The 16321-nt window shown below is 42.6% G+C and overlaps 1 protein-coding gene across 1 annotated transcript in view; it reads left to right on the forward strand.

The window, feature by feature from the left end:
- Positions 1-16321, forward strand: part of LOC310797533 (protein PHTF2) — a 103556-nt gene that overhangs the window by 35494 nt on the left and 51741 nt on the right. The window contains exons 3-5 of the mRNA XM_083659915.1: positions 7476-7545; positions 13785-13943; positions 14440-14605. Of these exons, the coding sequence (XP_083516041.1) occupies positions 7476-7545; positions 13785-13943; positions 14440-14605 (395 nt within the window). The remainder of the gene's footprint in view (positions 1-7475; positions 7546-13784; positions 13944-14439; positions 14606-16321) is intronic.

Genomic DNA, 16321 nt, shown 5'->3' on the forward strand with positions numbered 1-16321 from the left:
CCACACCGTTGCGATATAATTTATATTATTTTGTGGGTGTGGCCTAGATGAAGTCTGGATCATGTCCGGCTAGCCAGAGCAGGATATTTTCCGGTTTGATCTTTCTAGACATGAGGAGTCTTTGTTTAGAAACAGCTCGAAATGGTCCGTATTCTCTCTGCCGATGGCAAGTAGAGTGGGCAGGGGGAGGGGGTGCGGTAGGGTATATCGATAAAAAGAAATGTGATGTGGAAACAGCTTTAGCGAATCTGTAACCAAACTCGATTCAAAAACATGCAGTTTTAACGGAAGATGCATTCCGACTAGGGATGTTCCTCAGTTATCGAAAATCGATAATTGATCGTTAAGGATTGGAATCGATCATGTGGAATTTTTATCGATTTTGTTATTATTAATTTTTTTTTTTTTTTTTTTTTTTGCGGACTAGGTTTGGGTGGAATTCGTTCCTCCTCGCCCCACTCCATTGCACAGCCAACTAACGTGAGGTGGAGCTTCATATAGTCTCTAGTTTTCTGGCTGGGCACGGGCCTTTGTGCCAACAAAACTGTTTTAAACATGGGGAATTCACACGGGCATGCGCCGGGGACAGCAGAGTGTTGGAGAGGAGACACATTGAAATAAAGTGTTCATTGAGGAGAACACGTTGTCTTTCATATTTTCTGCCATAGGCATTCATTTTGTAAAAAAAATATATATATATATATATATATATATATATATATATATATATATATATATATATATATATAATTATTAATATGATCGATAATTGATCGTTAATTTTCCCCGATTTTCGATTAAGGAAATTTTTCAAAATGAACATCCATAATTCCGACGCATTCAGGCGATAACGTGGGGTGGCAATGTGCCAGAAAAAGTGAGCGCTTGCCTTTGTTACATCGCCCAAAAACCACCAGTAAAAATAGTGGTCGCACCGTCGCACTAACATTACACTGTGGATGATTTTACAAGTGGCATTCAAGTCATAGCTGACTAGTTTTCAATTTATTTCTCCCCACAAAGGTTAGGCTATATGTCTCGATATAGGCTGATGCAACTCTTGCATTTTTACATAGCCTACAAGACAGACAGGTCGGGAGGAAAAGAAACCATTCAAGCCGTTTGCAGCACTTGAGGAAACCATGAGTTTGCTCGTTTAATTCGTTGATATAAGCGATTGCCCGAACGATTAATTAATTAATAGGCTACGTGAACGTTAGCGGGTACTTTAGCCTATGCAGTAGGCTAAAAGTAGTAGGCTATGATCTCCTTGTTGCATTTTTAAACTGGCAGATGGGGGAGAAAGAAACGATTCAACTTTTACTTGTTTACTCACCTAATTTGGCTCTCTTCCAAATAATCCAGCCACGTAACTAACGCTACGTCCATTCATGAAAATAATGATCACTGGGACATTAATGGTTTGTAAAGTGCCATTTAACCATCCTCCCACTCAGACATACATGATCCGGAACATGAGCTGCCGGTGTTAAACAACAGCCATTTTTCCAATATTGCGGATCCTGTACTAACTACTAAGGGCTCAGATGGTCATGATCCGCACTCGCGGGAGTGCGCATAAGGCGGCTAATTATAGCAGTTGGTTATAATCCGGATTTCACTGCATGTTTAGAAGGGGCTTGAGTCACCATTGTCAGCCTAGCTGGCTTCCTGCAGTGTAGAGACACAGTGGAAGCTTTTGCATAGGCAAAACAGTCGCCATCTGCTGGTGGAATAGGAATCTATATTCTGTTGGGTTTGCGGTTAAAATTAAATTGAAATACATAACATGTTATCTCTTATATTTTATGGCCTATTCTCCTGATTTGTAATAAGTGCAATAGAAGAAGAACCCTAAGGCCTAGTTTACATGACAACGCTCCCTGCATAAAATGGCAAACTTTTGTTGCGTTTGGGCCTTCTGTTTCAATGACAACTGCGTTATTGGGGCCTGAAAACACAAAAAAAGAAGTGCCCTCTATTTAGGGCTGCACAATTAATTGTATTTTCATCGTCATCACAATATGAACATGCGCAATAAACACATCGCAAAGACTGCCTGAAACACAATGAATAACACAAGTTTTATTTACATGCGTTTTATTTACATGCGTCATGCATTCACACTAGGGGTGTCAAAAATAATCGATTATAAGATGCATCGCGATGCGGACGTGCACGTTTCTGCATCGATTCACAAATGTCAAAAATCTATTATTTAATTATTATTATTATTATTATTATTTTTAATAATCAAATAAAATATAATGGAAGTACATCCAGTTGTTTATTTTAATTATGGATCATAATACAACGCAATTCCAAATGCGCTTTTATTTTAAAAGTAGCCACACAGTGAGAAAAAATAAATCATGTAGTGATCGATTTAAGATGCATCAAGATGCATCGATAATCGTAATCGAATCGTAGCCCTTTGAATCGTAATCGAATCGAATCGTGAGGCCAGTGAAGATTCACAGCCCTAATTCACACTCAGCGTGTGATCGTTTTGTCTTGTGTTGTAAATCCAGCGCACACCTTCCCCTTGCAGCGGTGTGCTCCCCCCCTCTGCCAAAGCCCAACACGCTCTGTGTAGTTTCAGCTCGAGGCAGTGTGTATTTCATTACTTTATTCTGTAGGCAGGCATAGGCTATTCAATATTGCGGTCTATGTCAACAGTGTACATATTAAAGCAGAAAGACATAGGAACTGTATAGCTAATATGCTTTCATTTATCGCAAGTCATATCGTCATCACAATATTGAACAATGTTATCGCACATCGCAGAATTCCCTCATATTGTGCAGGCCTACCTCTATTGCGCATATTAATTAATCGTTTGTACATATTAATTAATTTAACGACCTTGAAACTCAGGGCCAGATGCATCGATTTCCTCAAGTGCTGAGTGCTGCATAGAAATCAGGTATTTTTTTTATAGGACTTTACTGGGTTTTTATTCTGTAATGCAACCAATCTGCAGCAGTGTATCACCATTAGGCCTACAATGACTTCTGTGTCACTCTATGACTGCGTCCGGTTATTGTCTGGGTTTTGGAGTATCCCGTTTTTGTGTTTGCACATGTAAACATACTGATTTCAGAAAGCTGGATAAGCCATGATCCCGGGTTTGAGAAACCCAGTTATGCTAGCTGGAGTACTCCGAAAGAAACCGGGATACTGGTGCATGTACAGTATACATCTTATCCTGGTTTCTGACTGCAGCAGCTTCAACTTCTAGAGCCATGAGGAAACGGAAACGCTTAACTCTTATTGATTATATGTGTTTTTAGTTATGTTTTCATTGTTTGGATTTCTCTGAATGAATTGTATTGAAATGTGATGTAAGTCGCTTTGGATAAAAGCATCTGCCAAATGAAATGAAATGAAATAAAGGTGCTGTAAGTGATGTTTCTATGTTAAAAATGGTCTAAAACAGCTCGATATTCCGTTAGGAATCACTATCATAGAGTATCTGGTCTATGGCATTAGTGCCACAGTGCCTCTCCTCTGTAAATAGCAGAGAAGGTTTCTGGGTCACCCACCCACTTTATCCAATCAGAAGGCAGAACTCCACAAAGAGGCGGTCCTCTGTGCGTATCCACAAATGGGAGGGGGACTGCTCACTGATGTTTGGAAAAGGAAACCTAAGAATCCAGTCAAACTGGGCAAATCGCTGACAGCATCTTTAAATATACTTGGCAGTTTAGATGGGAGAAAACATTGACATGCTGACCTATTCAAGTCTGTAGTATATAGACGGTGGTGTTGTGACTAAAATGAAAGAAAGAAGCAACGCGCAAACGAAGACAGACCACCGTGAAGAGGGGATCCATGGGAATCTCACACAGTCTTGGCCCAAAAATGGTGAATGATGTCACACATGCCCAATAGAAGCAAACATAAAAATTATAATAATGATGCCGGTTTGTCTTGCAAAGATCACAGGTGCCTGCACAAATAGCATGCAGTAATTAGTAACCGGGATACGAGTACTTACTGTATCATGTATACAGGGATATGAATAACCTGCCTTCTCTGTGTTCCATGTAAACGTCATATCCCGAATATGATCAAAACCAGGATAAGCCTCATAACCATGTCCATGTAAACACAGTCTATGATGTGGACAATTCATTTCAAGTTTAGTCCTATAAAGCTGCATCAATCCCACTAGAAATAGACAGAATACCGGAAGCTAGGCGCTTTTTCCTTCAAAATAAAATCACAAATTTATTGCTGGGTAAATAAAAAGAGAACAGTTGACTCACTACGGGTTAAAATTGACTTTTTGAAGGCAGCAGATATTATTCCAATTTGTCTGTGTATTTTGGATCACACAGAAAATGTTGCAACGTGCATCAATAAGGCTATTACTTTATTGAATTGCCATTGAACGTTCTAACTAGAAGTTTCCGTTTTATTCTGGATCACTTGACACTGCTCAGAGTTGTTTGCTGCTCCAGTCTGCAGGCAAATCATGATCACAAACGCGTGTGTATATAGCAGAACCAAAGGCAAGAGCGCAATGACAGTTTGCCGTTTTATGCAGAGAGTGTTGTCATCTAAACGTGGCTTATATCTCCCCGTAACCAGCATTACAAGCAAAGGGGAAAGGATTTCGCTGTTTTTTCCTCTACTAAAGACTTTCTTCTTCTAAATATACTGGAATCCAGGGGTTTTCAAAGTGTGAGGCGGGCCTCCCCAGGGGGGGCCTCCAAGCAGTTTCAGGGGAGGCTCAGTGAATGGACGTGAAAATTAGTTACTGTGTGTGATTTTGTTAAAGAGATAGTTCAGAGATACAGTAGTTTTGGGGAATTTTACCATTTTTCCCACTTTCTCAGAGTCAGAAACTAATAAATGCCTTCAGACAGACCTTTCTATGTATTTGGTGTAGTCTGAAATGTGTCAAACAGCAATATCAGTCTATCTTTGCTCAATTGTTGAGTGTCTATGGGATCAAATAACATAATCATGATCCCATAGGCATCCAGGAATTGAGCGAGGGGGGCTCCTTTTTCCAAGCTTTGTCTGGGGGGAGGCCCACAGTCAGACTTTGAAAACCCCTGCTGTAATCGTTTAAATGATGAACTGAAACCTACCCAGCAACTAGTTTAAAGAGTCTATAAATAGCCCAGAGATAAGAATGCTGTGATCTGCACTGTCCGTTTAGCCAATCAGAGTCGAGGTCTCGAGAGGAGCCATTCCGAGATTTGTTTCAACTTTTCAAAGAAGATGGCAGAGGCAGTGAACGAGGCTATAAGGGATTCCCCAGCAAAATGAGTAAAATTGTGTGATTTCACTAGGATTTCAGTGACTAGTCCAAGGGAAGAATGTAGTGCATATACTTCTCTCCAGTTATCTGCACATGATCTACATTATATTATACTCGCGCTGTTCATGTCATTTGCATCGAGTCACATTTCCAAGGAGCTGCATGCAGGCTGCGCAGGCAGGCTCGCCGGCCGCGGAGCAGCCCGGCGCTTTCGGCGAGGGGTTTGACGTAGACTCAGTTCTCATCGGACAGACATCTGTCCGTTCAATAATTCTGTCCATTTTCTGACGGATCAGTGTGGCCAAGGCCTAAGCTATCGACCAGCTCCTTCAGTCCCTTATGGACATGGACACATACACACACACACACACACACACACACACACACACACACACACACACACACACACACACACACAGACAGTGTATTGGCTCAGTCGGTGCACCATTAAAAGATAAGGGCCTGAATCTGACTTCTATATCAGGCCATTGACAGATAACCTGCAACTTAATTGGCCGGTGTGTAAATATTAGAGTATAGATAGATATATAGAGTAATATAGAGTGCTCAGTGTACATCCAACGTTGATCTTCTTTCAAATCAAGGTTTTTAAATCACGATATGATGCTGGATGAGGAGCATCTTGCTCAAAAATAACCTTTTTGTTGCTAGACTGATATTAAAATGATGCCCAGTGAATACATAATGGATGGAAATCGTTGAGTGTGTTTCCCCGTAGCCCCGCCTCTCTGTGTGTACATAACACACCGTATGAGTGTGCACACACACTCATACTCATAATTTATAGATTCTCTTAAAGTTTCAATACAGTTCTTTATCATATTTGACAAGGCCAGTATGTTAGGCTGGTCTACTTTGATCAGTCGATAATGTGCCCCCCCCCCCCCCCCCCCTCCACACACACACACACACACACACACACACACACACAGATTATGTATCGAAGGAGGAAGTCACACGCTGGCACAGGAAGTTCAGAGTGCCACAGGGGAGTGTTATATCTCTTGATTAGTGTAATTCCCAGGGTCATAAACGGCACAAAGCTCTATCTTTAAAAGCAGAACAAATATAAATGACACAGTTTAGTCCACTTCTATAAATTACAAATTGGGAGATCATGCTGATATTTCAACGTTTGTATAATTACCGTACACCAGTGGGTCTCAAACTCTTTTGGCTTCAGTACCCCCTTTCCCTGATTTCATTTTTGGGACGTACGATGCCGCCGGCTCGGGGGATTGCACGGATTTTCTTTTCTATAACAGTTTGTGCTTTGCACCATTTATTTCTCTATAAAAGTGATGTTATTTAATGTAATGTTTGTTTGTAGCATCTGTAACTTCATGCTGCTTTTCTTGGCCAAGTCCCCCCAAAAATATGTTGTCTTATTTTGAAGCAGCGCTGGCCAGGGTTTAGCAGCGGTGGGCCGCCGGGCCCGCCGCTGCTAAATGCATAGTCTCATAATCTCAGGAAACCCTGAGATTGTAGACATAGGTTTACTAGATTAGAGGGTTAGGCTACATAGAGCTTGTTGACCTGATTTAAATAGAACACCTGCAATGAGAGCCACTAGCTGTGTGTTTTTAGCCCGAATGCACGATGTGCTTCCCCAACGTGTGTGTGTGTGTGTGTGTGTGTGTGTGTGTGTGTGTGTGTGTGTGTGTGTGTGTGTGTGTGTGTGTGTGTGTGTGTGTGTGTGTGTGTGTGTGTGTGTGTGTGCGTGTGTGCGTGCGTGCGTGTGTTTGTGTTTGTGTGTGTAGGCGTAACACACAGGAGAAGCTCTCTGCTATAGAGCTACAGTACTGTAGGCATGTGTGTGAACATCTATCTGTCCATCACTTCCCTCTCTCTGTCTCTGTCTCTCTCTCACACTCTCTCTCTGTCTATCTCTCTCACACTCTGTCTCTGTCCCTGTCTCTCTCTCTCACACTCTCTCTCTGTCTATCTCTCTGTCTCTCTCTCTCACACTCTGTCTCTCTCTCTGTCTCTCTCACACTCTGTCTCTGTCTATCTCTCTCTCGCTGTCTCTGTCTCTCTCTCACACTCTGTCTCTCTCTCTGTCTCTCTCTCACAATCTGTTTCTGTCTATCTCACGCTGTCTCTGTCTCTCTCACACTCTCTCTGTCTGTCTCTCGCTCACTCTCACTGACTCCATGTCTCTCTCTGTCTCCCCCTGCAGGGTTTGAGGAACAAGCCAAAGAAGACAGGCCATGTCAAACCAGACCTTATAGATGTGGACCTGGTTAGAGGTGAGAAAAGTTGAGAAAGTGTGTGTCTGTCTGTCTGTCTGTCTGTCTGTGTCTGTCTGTCTGTCTGTCTGTCTGTCTGTCTGTCTGTCTGTCTGTCTGTGTGTCTGTGTGTCTGTGTGTGCGTGTGCGTGTGCTTGCTCTCCCTTTTCATCACGCTACTTGTACAATATGCCTCACTGGCCTTATGCCAAAGCTACTATCATCAGACATAGTACATCACCTACTGATCTAAGTACACATCAAACAGGTGCACACACACACACACACACACACACACACACACACATGCTAACCTGAGATGCCAGCGTCACTGTGCCAACTTCCTGTCACTCTTTCTGTCTCCATCTTTCCTCTCGTCTCTTTCTCTATCTCTTCCTATCGCTGTCTCATCTTCATCAGGTTTTTAATTATTCATCAAATCAGTCAAATTTATCCTCATTGCTATTTTATACCACAGGGAGGGAGAGAGGGAGAGAGAGATGGGGGATAGGGGATAGAGACAGAAAATGAAAGAACTGAAGGGAGGGAGATAAACAGATTGATAAGAAAGAAAGAGATTAAATTAAAGAGAGAGCTCATTAGCGGTGTCCCAAAAAATCCATTCGTGTAAGAATCGCAGTTCTTATCTTCTTCGATTCTGAATCAATTCATAACTCCCAAGAATAGATTATTTTTTATTTTTTATTTTTTTGTATTACTTTATATTGAAGTCACTGAGAACTGAGAAATAGGGTCTTAGGTCTTATCTTGTCTTAGGCTTGCCTTTGTGAGTACTGTGTTTACATTATTGCAATCAGTTGCTAAAACAAACAAACGAAAAAGATCATCTTAAGCCCCTTTTAGATTGGCCAAAAATCCCACTAATATATCCACAAACTAGTGGCATTTTCTTCAGTCTAAAGTTTCCAAGCCGGGCCATTTAGCCATTAGAGCGACCCTGCAAGTGAGGTGGGTTTTTACGCGACTGCTCTGCACACCATGGCGATATAAATCTTGGCGGTGGTCGAACGCGGTATTTTCCAACCCTGTTTCTCCTCTTGATTTGCCGCCCCATTTCGAGCGAGTCTATTAGCTCTTTCACACACAGATCTCGCGAAATTGCAATTCAGAAGACCCGCAAAGCCAGCAACCTCGCCACAGAAATTGCTTTCACACAGAGCCAAGCAGCACGGCCACATTCCCGTCCTGCGGTGTGCTTTCAGGCGACATCCACCCCTCCCGGATTGAAAGGCGAGCGGAGGCATTTTCACTCAGCTCCTCGCCCGAATGAATATTTTCATAGGTTAGTGTAGCCTAGCCTACTGTATGATGAACGAATTCATTCAACAACCAAACATCGCTGATGTATGCCAGCCAACGTACGAGGTGCAGCTGCGGTTGTTAAGGATAAGCTGATAAAGCTGCGCTCGTTAAGGATCAGATAAAACACGAAAGTGTTGTCCACATGCAGCATGGTAACAAGGCTTTCAATATTCATCTGATCAACTTTATGCATCACAGACACACCATCATGTAGCCTATTAGGTAGGCTACAAGGCTAATTCTTATCTTTTGGTTCCAGTTTTTTGTAAAGCAAATTATTTCCATCAAGTAGCCTAATTAGGGGCCGTTCTGAAAGACGACGCCCGCATATCAAACAGCTGCAGTCTGCATAATGTTCGTCGGGGGAATAGTAGCCTATAGGGCTGTCACTTTTTCCCCAAAATAAAATTCGAACGAACTTTAATTGCCCGAAATTCGTTCGAATATATTCGAAGTTTTTTGGTTAATTAAATTTTTTTTTTTTTTTTTTTTTTTTTTTTTTTTTTTTTTTTTTTTTTTCAAGTCCAGCAGCCTGTTGCACCAGCTGAACGTAAGTTCTGTCTTAAGTTAGGGTGTAAAGTCCACACTAACTGCTACGTTCAAACTAGTTAGTTTGACACTAAAGTTGTGTCTTTGTTTGGTTGCACCACGGAGACGTAAGGTACATCTTAACTAGTAGACCCTAAAGTCCATACTAACCAAAATAGTGTCGCAGACAATGACGTGTACAGTATCTGTGACCAATCAGTGAAAAGCACGGTGGAAACGGTGTTTATTTACGGTTGTTTAAGTGGAGTGAAAACAGGACATGTTGCCCACCGCAAATTAGTGCTTTCATATTTCATCAACACTAATCAAATGAGAACGTTATTGAGTAACGTTTGTTTAGGTTCATATTACTGTTAACGTTTATCTGTGAGCTCTTCATCAGTATTGTAGGCTATACCACCATCCTGCCTCACTAAATTGTTGCGGTTATTTTAATTTGTATGCAGTGCTGCAGCTTGTGGGAAACAAAAGCGTGAGTCATAAATATCAAAGGGTGTAATTTATCACGGAGAGCGCGTTGCGGACGCAAAACAACGATGCGCCACGGTGCCAAGTTGCAATCCGTGCCGACTGCTATTTTACGGAGGACTTTACACCTAGTAAGACGTAGGTGTAAATTTTAAGTTCTAACTTATGCCTACGTTGTAACTATTTCACTTGGTGCAACCCAAATATTTTTAGTAGTGCGTAAACTCGGACTTAGTGAGACTTTACGTTCAAACTAGCTTACGTTTCAACTTACGCACAGCTGGTGCAACCCACTGCAGGCCACCGGGCATCAGCCCGACGTGTTAGCTTGGACGCTCACAGTCACAACACTGCCTCACAAACTTGGCTGCATCCAACTCGAGACAACTTTTCAGACCCTGGAGACAATCTTTCTCAGAAGAGACTAACGCGACAAATCTGGAGACTTTTTCTGACATGGGATTAACATTACCAGCAAGCAGCAGTTGGTTAATTTTGGTTCATAAAAAAAAAAAAAAAAAAAAAAAAAAATTTAATTAATAATAAAAAATAAAATAAAAATTCGAACATTCAAATTACATTTCGAAAACGAACCCCTCCCCCCACATTCGAAGTTGCATTCGAATTTCGAATGAAAAGTGACAGCCCTGGTAGCCTATAGACTACTATAACGTTAGTAGTTTTTGTAAGGGAATGCACAGAGCTGGTTTCGAGAGGGAATATCCTCAGACCAACTCGCCACAGACAGCTATAGTCCTCTGAAGCTTATTATTATATCCGTTAATTTTACCTACTAATGTCAACATCGTTTGAGCATAAAGCCTTAACCTACTTACAGGCACGGAGCATTCCTCCTGGCGTCCCTGCAGTCATGATTGTATACTGTAGGCTACTTTTTTTTACTTTCACTCATGCACTTTCTTGCTGCATGAGGTGATTTCCCCTGTAATTTTTTTATGAATGAGCTGACCATTCGCACCGTTCCGGCTTGCTGCTCCGACGCTTTCAAGTGGAGGCGGGTTACCTGCTAACCCGCCGCTGTGACAAGGTATGCTGGCGGAAAGAAAGGCGTACAACAATTACCCAGCAACGCGCGTTCAGAACTTTCACATCGGAGGCGCGGATCCTATTTAACGTGCATTTTGCGGCTTTCAAGGCCGGTGTGAAAGCGCCTAGTGATTCCCACAGGCTGACTTTCTTAACAGTTAATTACTTTACATTGACGGAATATGCTGAGAAAAAAAGCATCTCTCATGCCCACACAGCCCAGGCGCATAGACTGCGTCAAGTCAGCCAGAATGTAAGTAGGTCGTCCGCTTGTTGTAATTGTTGTAATGTTAACATTTTGAGTAATGGTTTACAGCCACAGTTTAACCCCATATGTAATCTTAACATCACGAGTATTTTGATACAATGTTTGCGGCTGTGTTTGTTGAAACACCCTTTTCTCCTCCAACGTGCATCAGTAAGGCTATTTACTTGTTTAAATGACATTATTTTTGAAAGTTTTAACCGGAAGTTTCCATTTTGTTTTGGCTGGCCTGACGCTGCCGCTGTGCAGCCGTCTGAGAAGGGAAGGGAGGGGGAATAGAGAGCCCGCAGACGTGCTGAAGCTTACGGGGTTGAGAGTGAGATATAAAAGTTTAAAAGGCGATGCTGCTGCTGCTACCGCCTGCTGCTTTCCTGGGTAACAAAAAAACGTGTACTAGTGGGACTTTTGATGTAAAAAAGGTATGTTACCCTTTATTCTGCTTTCATGCCATCATTTGCTACATTGCCTTTCTTATCACACAGCTGACTGGAGTCAATCCTGAAATCCCACTATGTACTGAATCGAGAATCAATTTTGAATCGAATCATGAGTCATGGCGCCAGTAATCAAATCGAATCGTGAGATACCCAAAGATTCACACCCCTGGAGATCATCTAGAAAAGAAACAGGAGAGAAGCATTCACACTCCTGGAGATGATCTAGAAAAGAAACAGGAGAGAAAGATTCACATCCCTGGAGAGAAAGGGGAAGGAAGAGAGAGGGAGAAGGAAGAAAAGAAAGACGGACAGGAAGACAGAGATGAGGAAAATACCTGATAATGGATTAGAGTACGGTGCAGCACACACACACACACTCATGCACGTGCGCGCACGCACGCACACACACACACACATACACACACATGACTTTGATGAAACTCCATGATTTATTTCTGCTCGCTACAGAGACACTCTGCTAATTAGTTCCTCTCATTACACTAAGAGTGTGTGTGCAACGTGTGTTTATTTGCTGCGTGTGCGTGTGTTCTCCTCTGTTGCATCTTCTGTATGTCTCCTGCACTGTGTGTACCAAACCCCAGACTTCGTTTCTGAAAAATGAGGCCAACACGGAAGTACCAAAAACTGCAGTTCCACGAATGGCCCCTTGAGGCTGGCTCCAAAAGGGAGTCATTACCCATTCACCCCCATGTTAAAATGCCAGAATTTACAGCAGAAATAAACATGTTTACAGCCTGGTACAAAAAAAAAAAAAAAAGGGTTTTGTTCTCTATCCACCTTATTTTTGAATGCCCCACTGTAAAAAATAATTGTGGGAACAAGGTCCGGTTTAACATGACTTATTGTTGCAGCTTGCCATTTCCTTTGTTATACTCGGCTGCAGACCCAAATTATAAACCGGAAGCTGGAGTCCGTTATAAAAGTTATAAATATAGTCACGTTATAAACAACTAACCAACACTGCGGGTCTGTATGGAAACAGTGTTACTCGAAATGGTTAAAAGGTAAATCAATTTGGTCATTCAGTGGCGTTTTACTGCCATGTAAAGTAACTATTACGCTAGCCGTTAGCATTAGCCACAGTAGCCGACTACCCACAATGCATTACGTTATCCCAGCACCCGAACGACACGGCTGTAGAGCAGAATGGCTCTGCTGTAAAATCCTCATAGACGTTTTTTTTTGTCAAGTTAAAACAGTGTAAAAATTACACCGGAAGCGGAAGAAGCACCCATCAGGCATCATGGCAGCTAGAAATAAGGTGGATAGCTAATTTCGCCATTCGTGACAACTATAGGCGGGGTGAATTTGTATATACCTCACCTATGTATACAGTCTATGGCTGCAAAAAAAAGTCTGATTTTATGGAAGTCAATGGGAAAATGACCCTACTTCTCACTTGATTTATTACCTCATTAAACACTTTCCTAATGACTTTATGGTCTCAATCGCTAGTTTCAAGTCTTCTTCAATGCAGCATGATGTTCATTTTGTAAATTATGGTCCAATTTAAAGTAAAATAGACGATAAAGCAGACTATGTTTTGGGGCGTGATTGACAGGTCGCCTGTCCAGTGATCGCGCAGCTCGCCGATCACGGACCAATAGCAGGCGGCGCTACGGCTCTTCTCGTCAAAATATGGTCACTTCTGGCTCCCAAAAAAAACAAGATGGTGATGGTCACAATGCCAAACTCGAGGCTTCAAATCGGCAGTCCAGAAACCAATGGGTGACGTCACGGTGGCTATGTCCATATTCTTATACAGTCTATGGTGTGTACCCCTCGGTGTGTGTGTGTGTGTGTGTGTGTGTGTGTGTGTGTGTGTGTGTGTGTGTGCACGTGCGTGCGTGCGTGCGTGTGTGTGTTGCATATGTGTGTGCTTTTTAGTGTTATAATGCTTGTCCTTTGATCTGTTGTGTGTGTGTGTGTGTGTGTGTGTGTGTGTGTGTGTGTGTGTGTGTGTGTTTTATGAAGTTGATGTGGAAAATTAGTCATCAGTCCAAATGGTTCACAGTCATTCAGTTAGCCAGGAAGACAGCCAGTTTGTCATTCAGACTGTCTACCTGTCATTTCCGTCAGTAAAACAGTAATAATAATAATAAGAACAACAATAATAATAATAACTTTATTTCTATAACTTTCTTTGTTAGGCTCGGCGTTTGCCAAGGCCAAACCAGAGAGTCCATGGACGTCACTGACCAGGAAAGGTATCGTGCGAGTAGTCTTCTTCCCGTTCTTCTACAGATGGTGGATCCAGGTCACCTCCAGAGCCATCTTCCTCCTGCTGCTGGCTCTCTATCTGCTCCAAGGTAGGCTCTCCTGTCCTGTGTGGAGCCACACACACACACACACACACACACACACATATCAACTCTGGATTATGTCCGTTCAGTCGGGTCCAGACATCCGAGTAGAGAGCGCAGGGGGGCGGGGCATGACGTAGTCGAGTCTTCTGCGGAAATCGCAGTGTACAGTGTCTCAACAGCTCCGTAACACATGCCTCCATGATATACTTTTTCACTATTTCCAATCCAGAAAAGATATCTCGCTCACTCGCTTCCTCTCTCTGTCTCAGCGGAGCCTCTGTATGTATGTGTGTGTGTGTGTGTGTGTGTGTGTGTGTGTGTGTGTGTGTGTGTGTGTGTGTGTGTGTGTGTGTGTGTGTGTGTGTGTGTGTGAATGTTTAATCTAAGTAACAAAAGTACTTGTATGGCTCTCTCCCTGTCCCTCCCTCCCTCCCTCCCTGTCCCTCTCCCTCCCTTGTATGGCTCTCTCTCTCCCTCCCTCCATCTCTCCCCCCCTCAGTGGCAGCAACGGTGCTGTATGTGTGCATCCCTGAGCCTCATGGCATCCCAGCCACCGAGGTGTTTGGGGCCGTCTGGCTCATGTTGCTGCTGGGAACCGTCCACTGCCAGATCGTCTCCACCAGAACCCCCAAGCCCGCCTCCAGCACCGGGGGCAAGAGACGCAGGTACGGCCCGCAGAGAGGCAGATACTGTGGAGCCGCAGAGGGAGGGGAGGAGGGGAGGAGGTAGGGAGTGAATGAACGGAAGAGGAGGTGAGAAGGAGGCAGGGATTTGAAGATGGACGGATGAAGGTATAAATGGATTGGAAAAGCAGGTGTGAAGTCTGTTGGAAATCTCTCTATCTGGTTAACTTAATTATCATTGGTTAAATGCAGAGGAGTGTTGTGTGTGATAAACTAAGCCCCGCCCCTCCTCTTCCTGCATTGGTCACATGACCCAGAAATACCTTGTTCACTTCCTTGTTCTGTATCAGACATGGACCAAAAATCATATCTTGGTATTTTTAGGCTGAATGGCGATACACGATATATATCTGGGTATTTTCTACGAAGTGGGCTAAATGTTCAGTTGTAAGTCAAAGCCACATGTGAGATGTCACAAGTAGGGCTGGGCAATATGGACAAATATCACAATCCTTTTTGACCAAATACCTCAATATCAATATTACGACAATAATATTGTAGTGATGCTTTCACAAAAATATTTACACAATGAGATTCTTTTGATAAATAATCACTAATTGGGTAAAGGCAAATAATAAAACAGCTAGAACAGTCTGGTACTGTAAGTTCAGAAAATGACATCACTTTACTGTAATGCAGTCTTTAAAACCAGCAAAAGACAACACGGACAACACTTATGCCATATCACGATATTACAATATCCAAAATCTAAGCGGATATCTAGGTTCATATCACGTTATCGATACAATATTGATATATTGTCCAGCCCTGACTTGTACTGTAGCTTGTGATTTGCTCTTTAGACGCTTGTTGGTTATGAACCTTATGCGTGTGTGGCTGCTGTGAACACTGTTTTGCGGTTTATGACGTTGTCAAGACAATTTTCAGACTTTTGGGAAGAAAATTGGACCATGCCACAGTTTTGGAAAGGGCTTTTCAGTGAGGGGGTTGGGAGGGTTAGTCAAGCCGTTGTTTCCTTCATTGAATCAACCTTTGTCATGGTTTCTTTCACTTCAAGGACAGTGAGGAAAGAGGAAAAAAATCATGAAACTGCTACAATTATCTGACACAAAGTTGATTCTGTTTCTCTGTCCATTTCTCTCTCTCTTTCTCTCTCTCTCTCTCTCCCTCCTCACCCCAAAAGTATGTTTTTATTTTATAGAAATACCGGTCCTTTTCATTGTTTTCCTCACCAAACTCTCATTCTGCTCAGTAAGAGAAGTCAGCTGACTGTGGTTTTGGACATGAGAGCAGTCAGGAGGCTCCATGTGCTGGAAGGTGCTTCAGGGCAGGAAAGTCACTTTTTCACCCACCAGCTCTTTACCCAGCCACCACATACTGTCGCTTTTTAACAGACAACAGCCTCCAAGTGATGGTTGGTCACTTGGCAAAGAGCCCTAATGTAGGCTGTACCAAATGTAGCAGCATCAGGTAGCTAGTGCATTACATATTGTATTGTATATGTTTATTTTTTTTATCAGCAAACCAAGAAAAGTGTTAAAATGTGAACATGAGCCTGGATCCTCAGGTGAGAATCTACATTTTTCAAAGAAAACCAGAAGTTGTTGTTTTTTATTACCAGTGATAGCTGAGAGAAAGCCTTCATGATTCATGTCCCCCGCCCCCCATCTTGTCTTTAAATTTGAAATCCAAAAGACAAGAGTCCAGCTAGCTTTGGACAGTTCTCCTCTCTACCTC

This window comes from Poromitra crassiceps (assembly GCF_964638095.1).
Source record: "Poromitra crassiceps genome assembly, chromosome: 2".
NCBI classification, from domain to species: Eukaryota; Metazoa; Chordata; class Actinopteri; order Beryciformes; family Melamphaidae; genus Poromitra; species Poromitra crassiceps.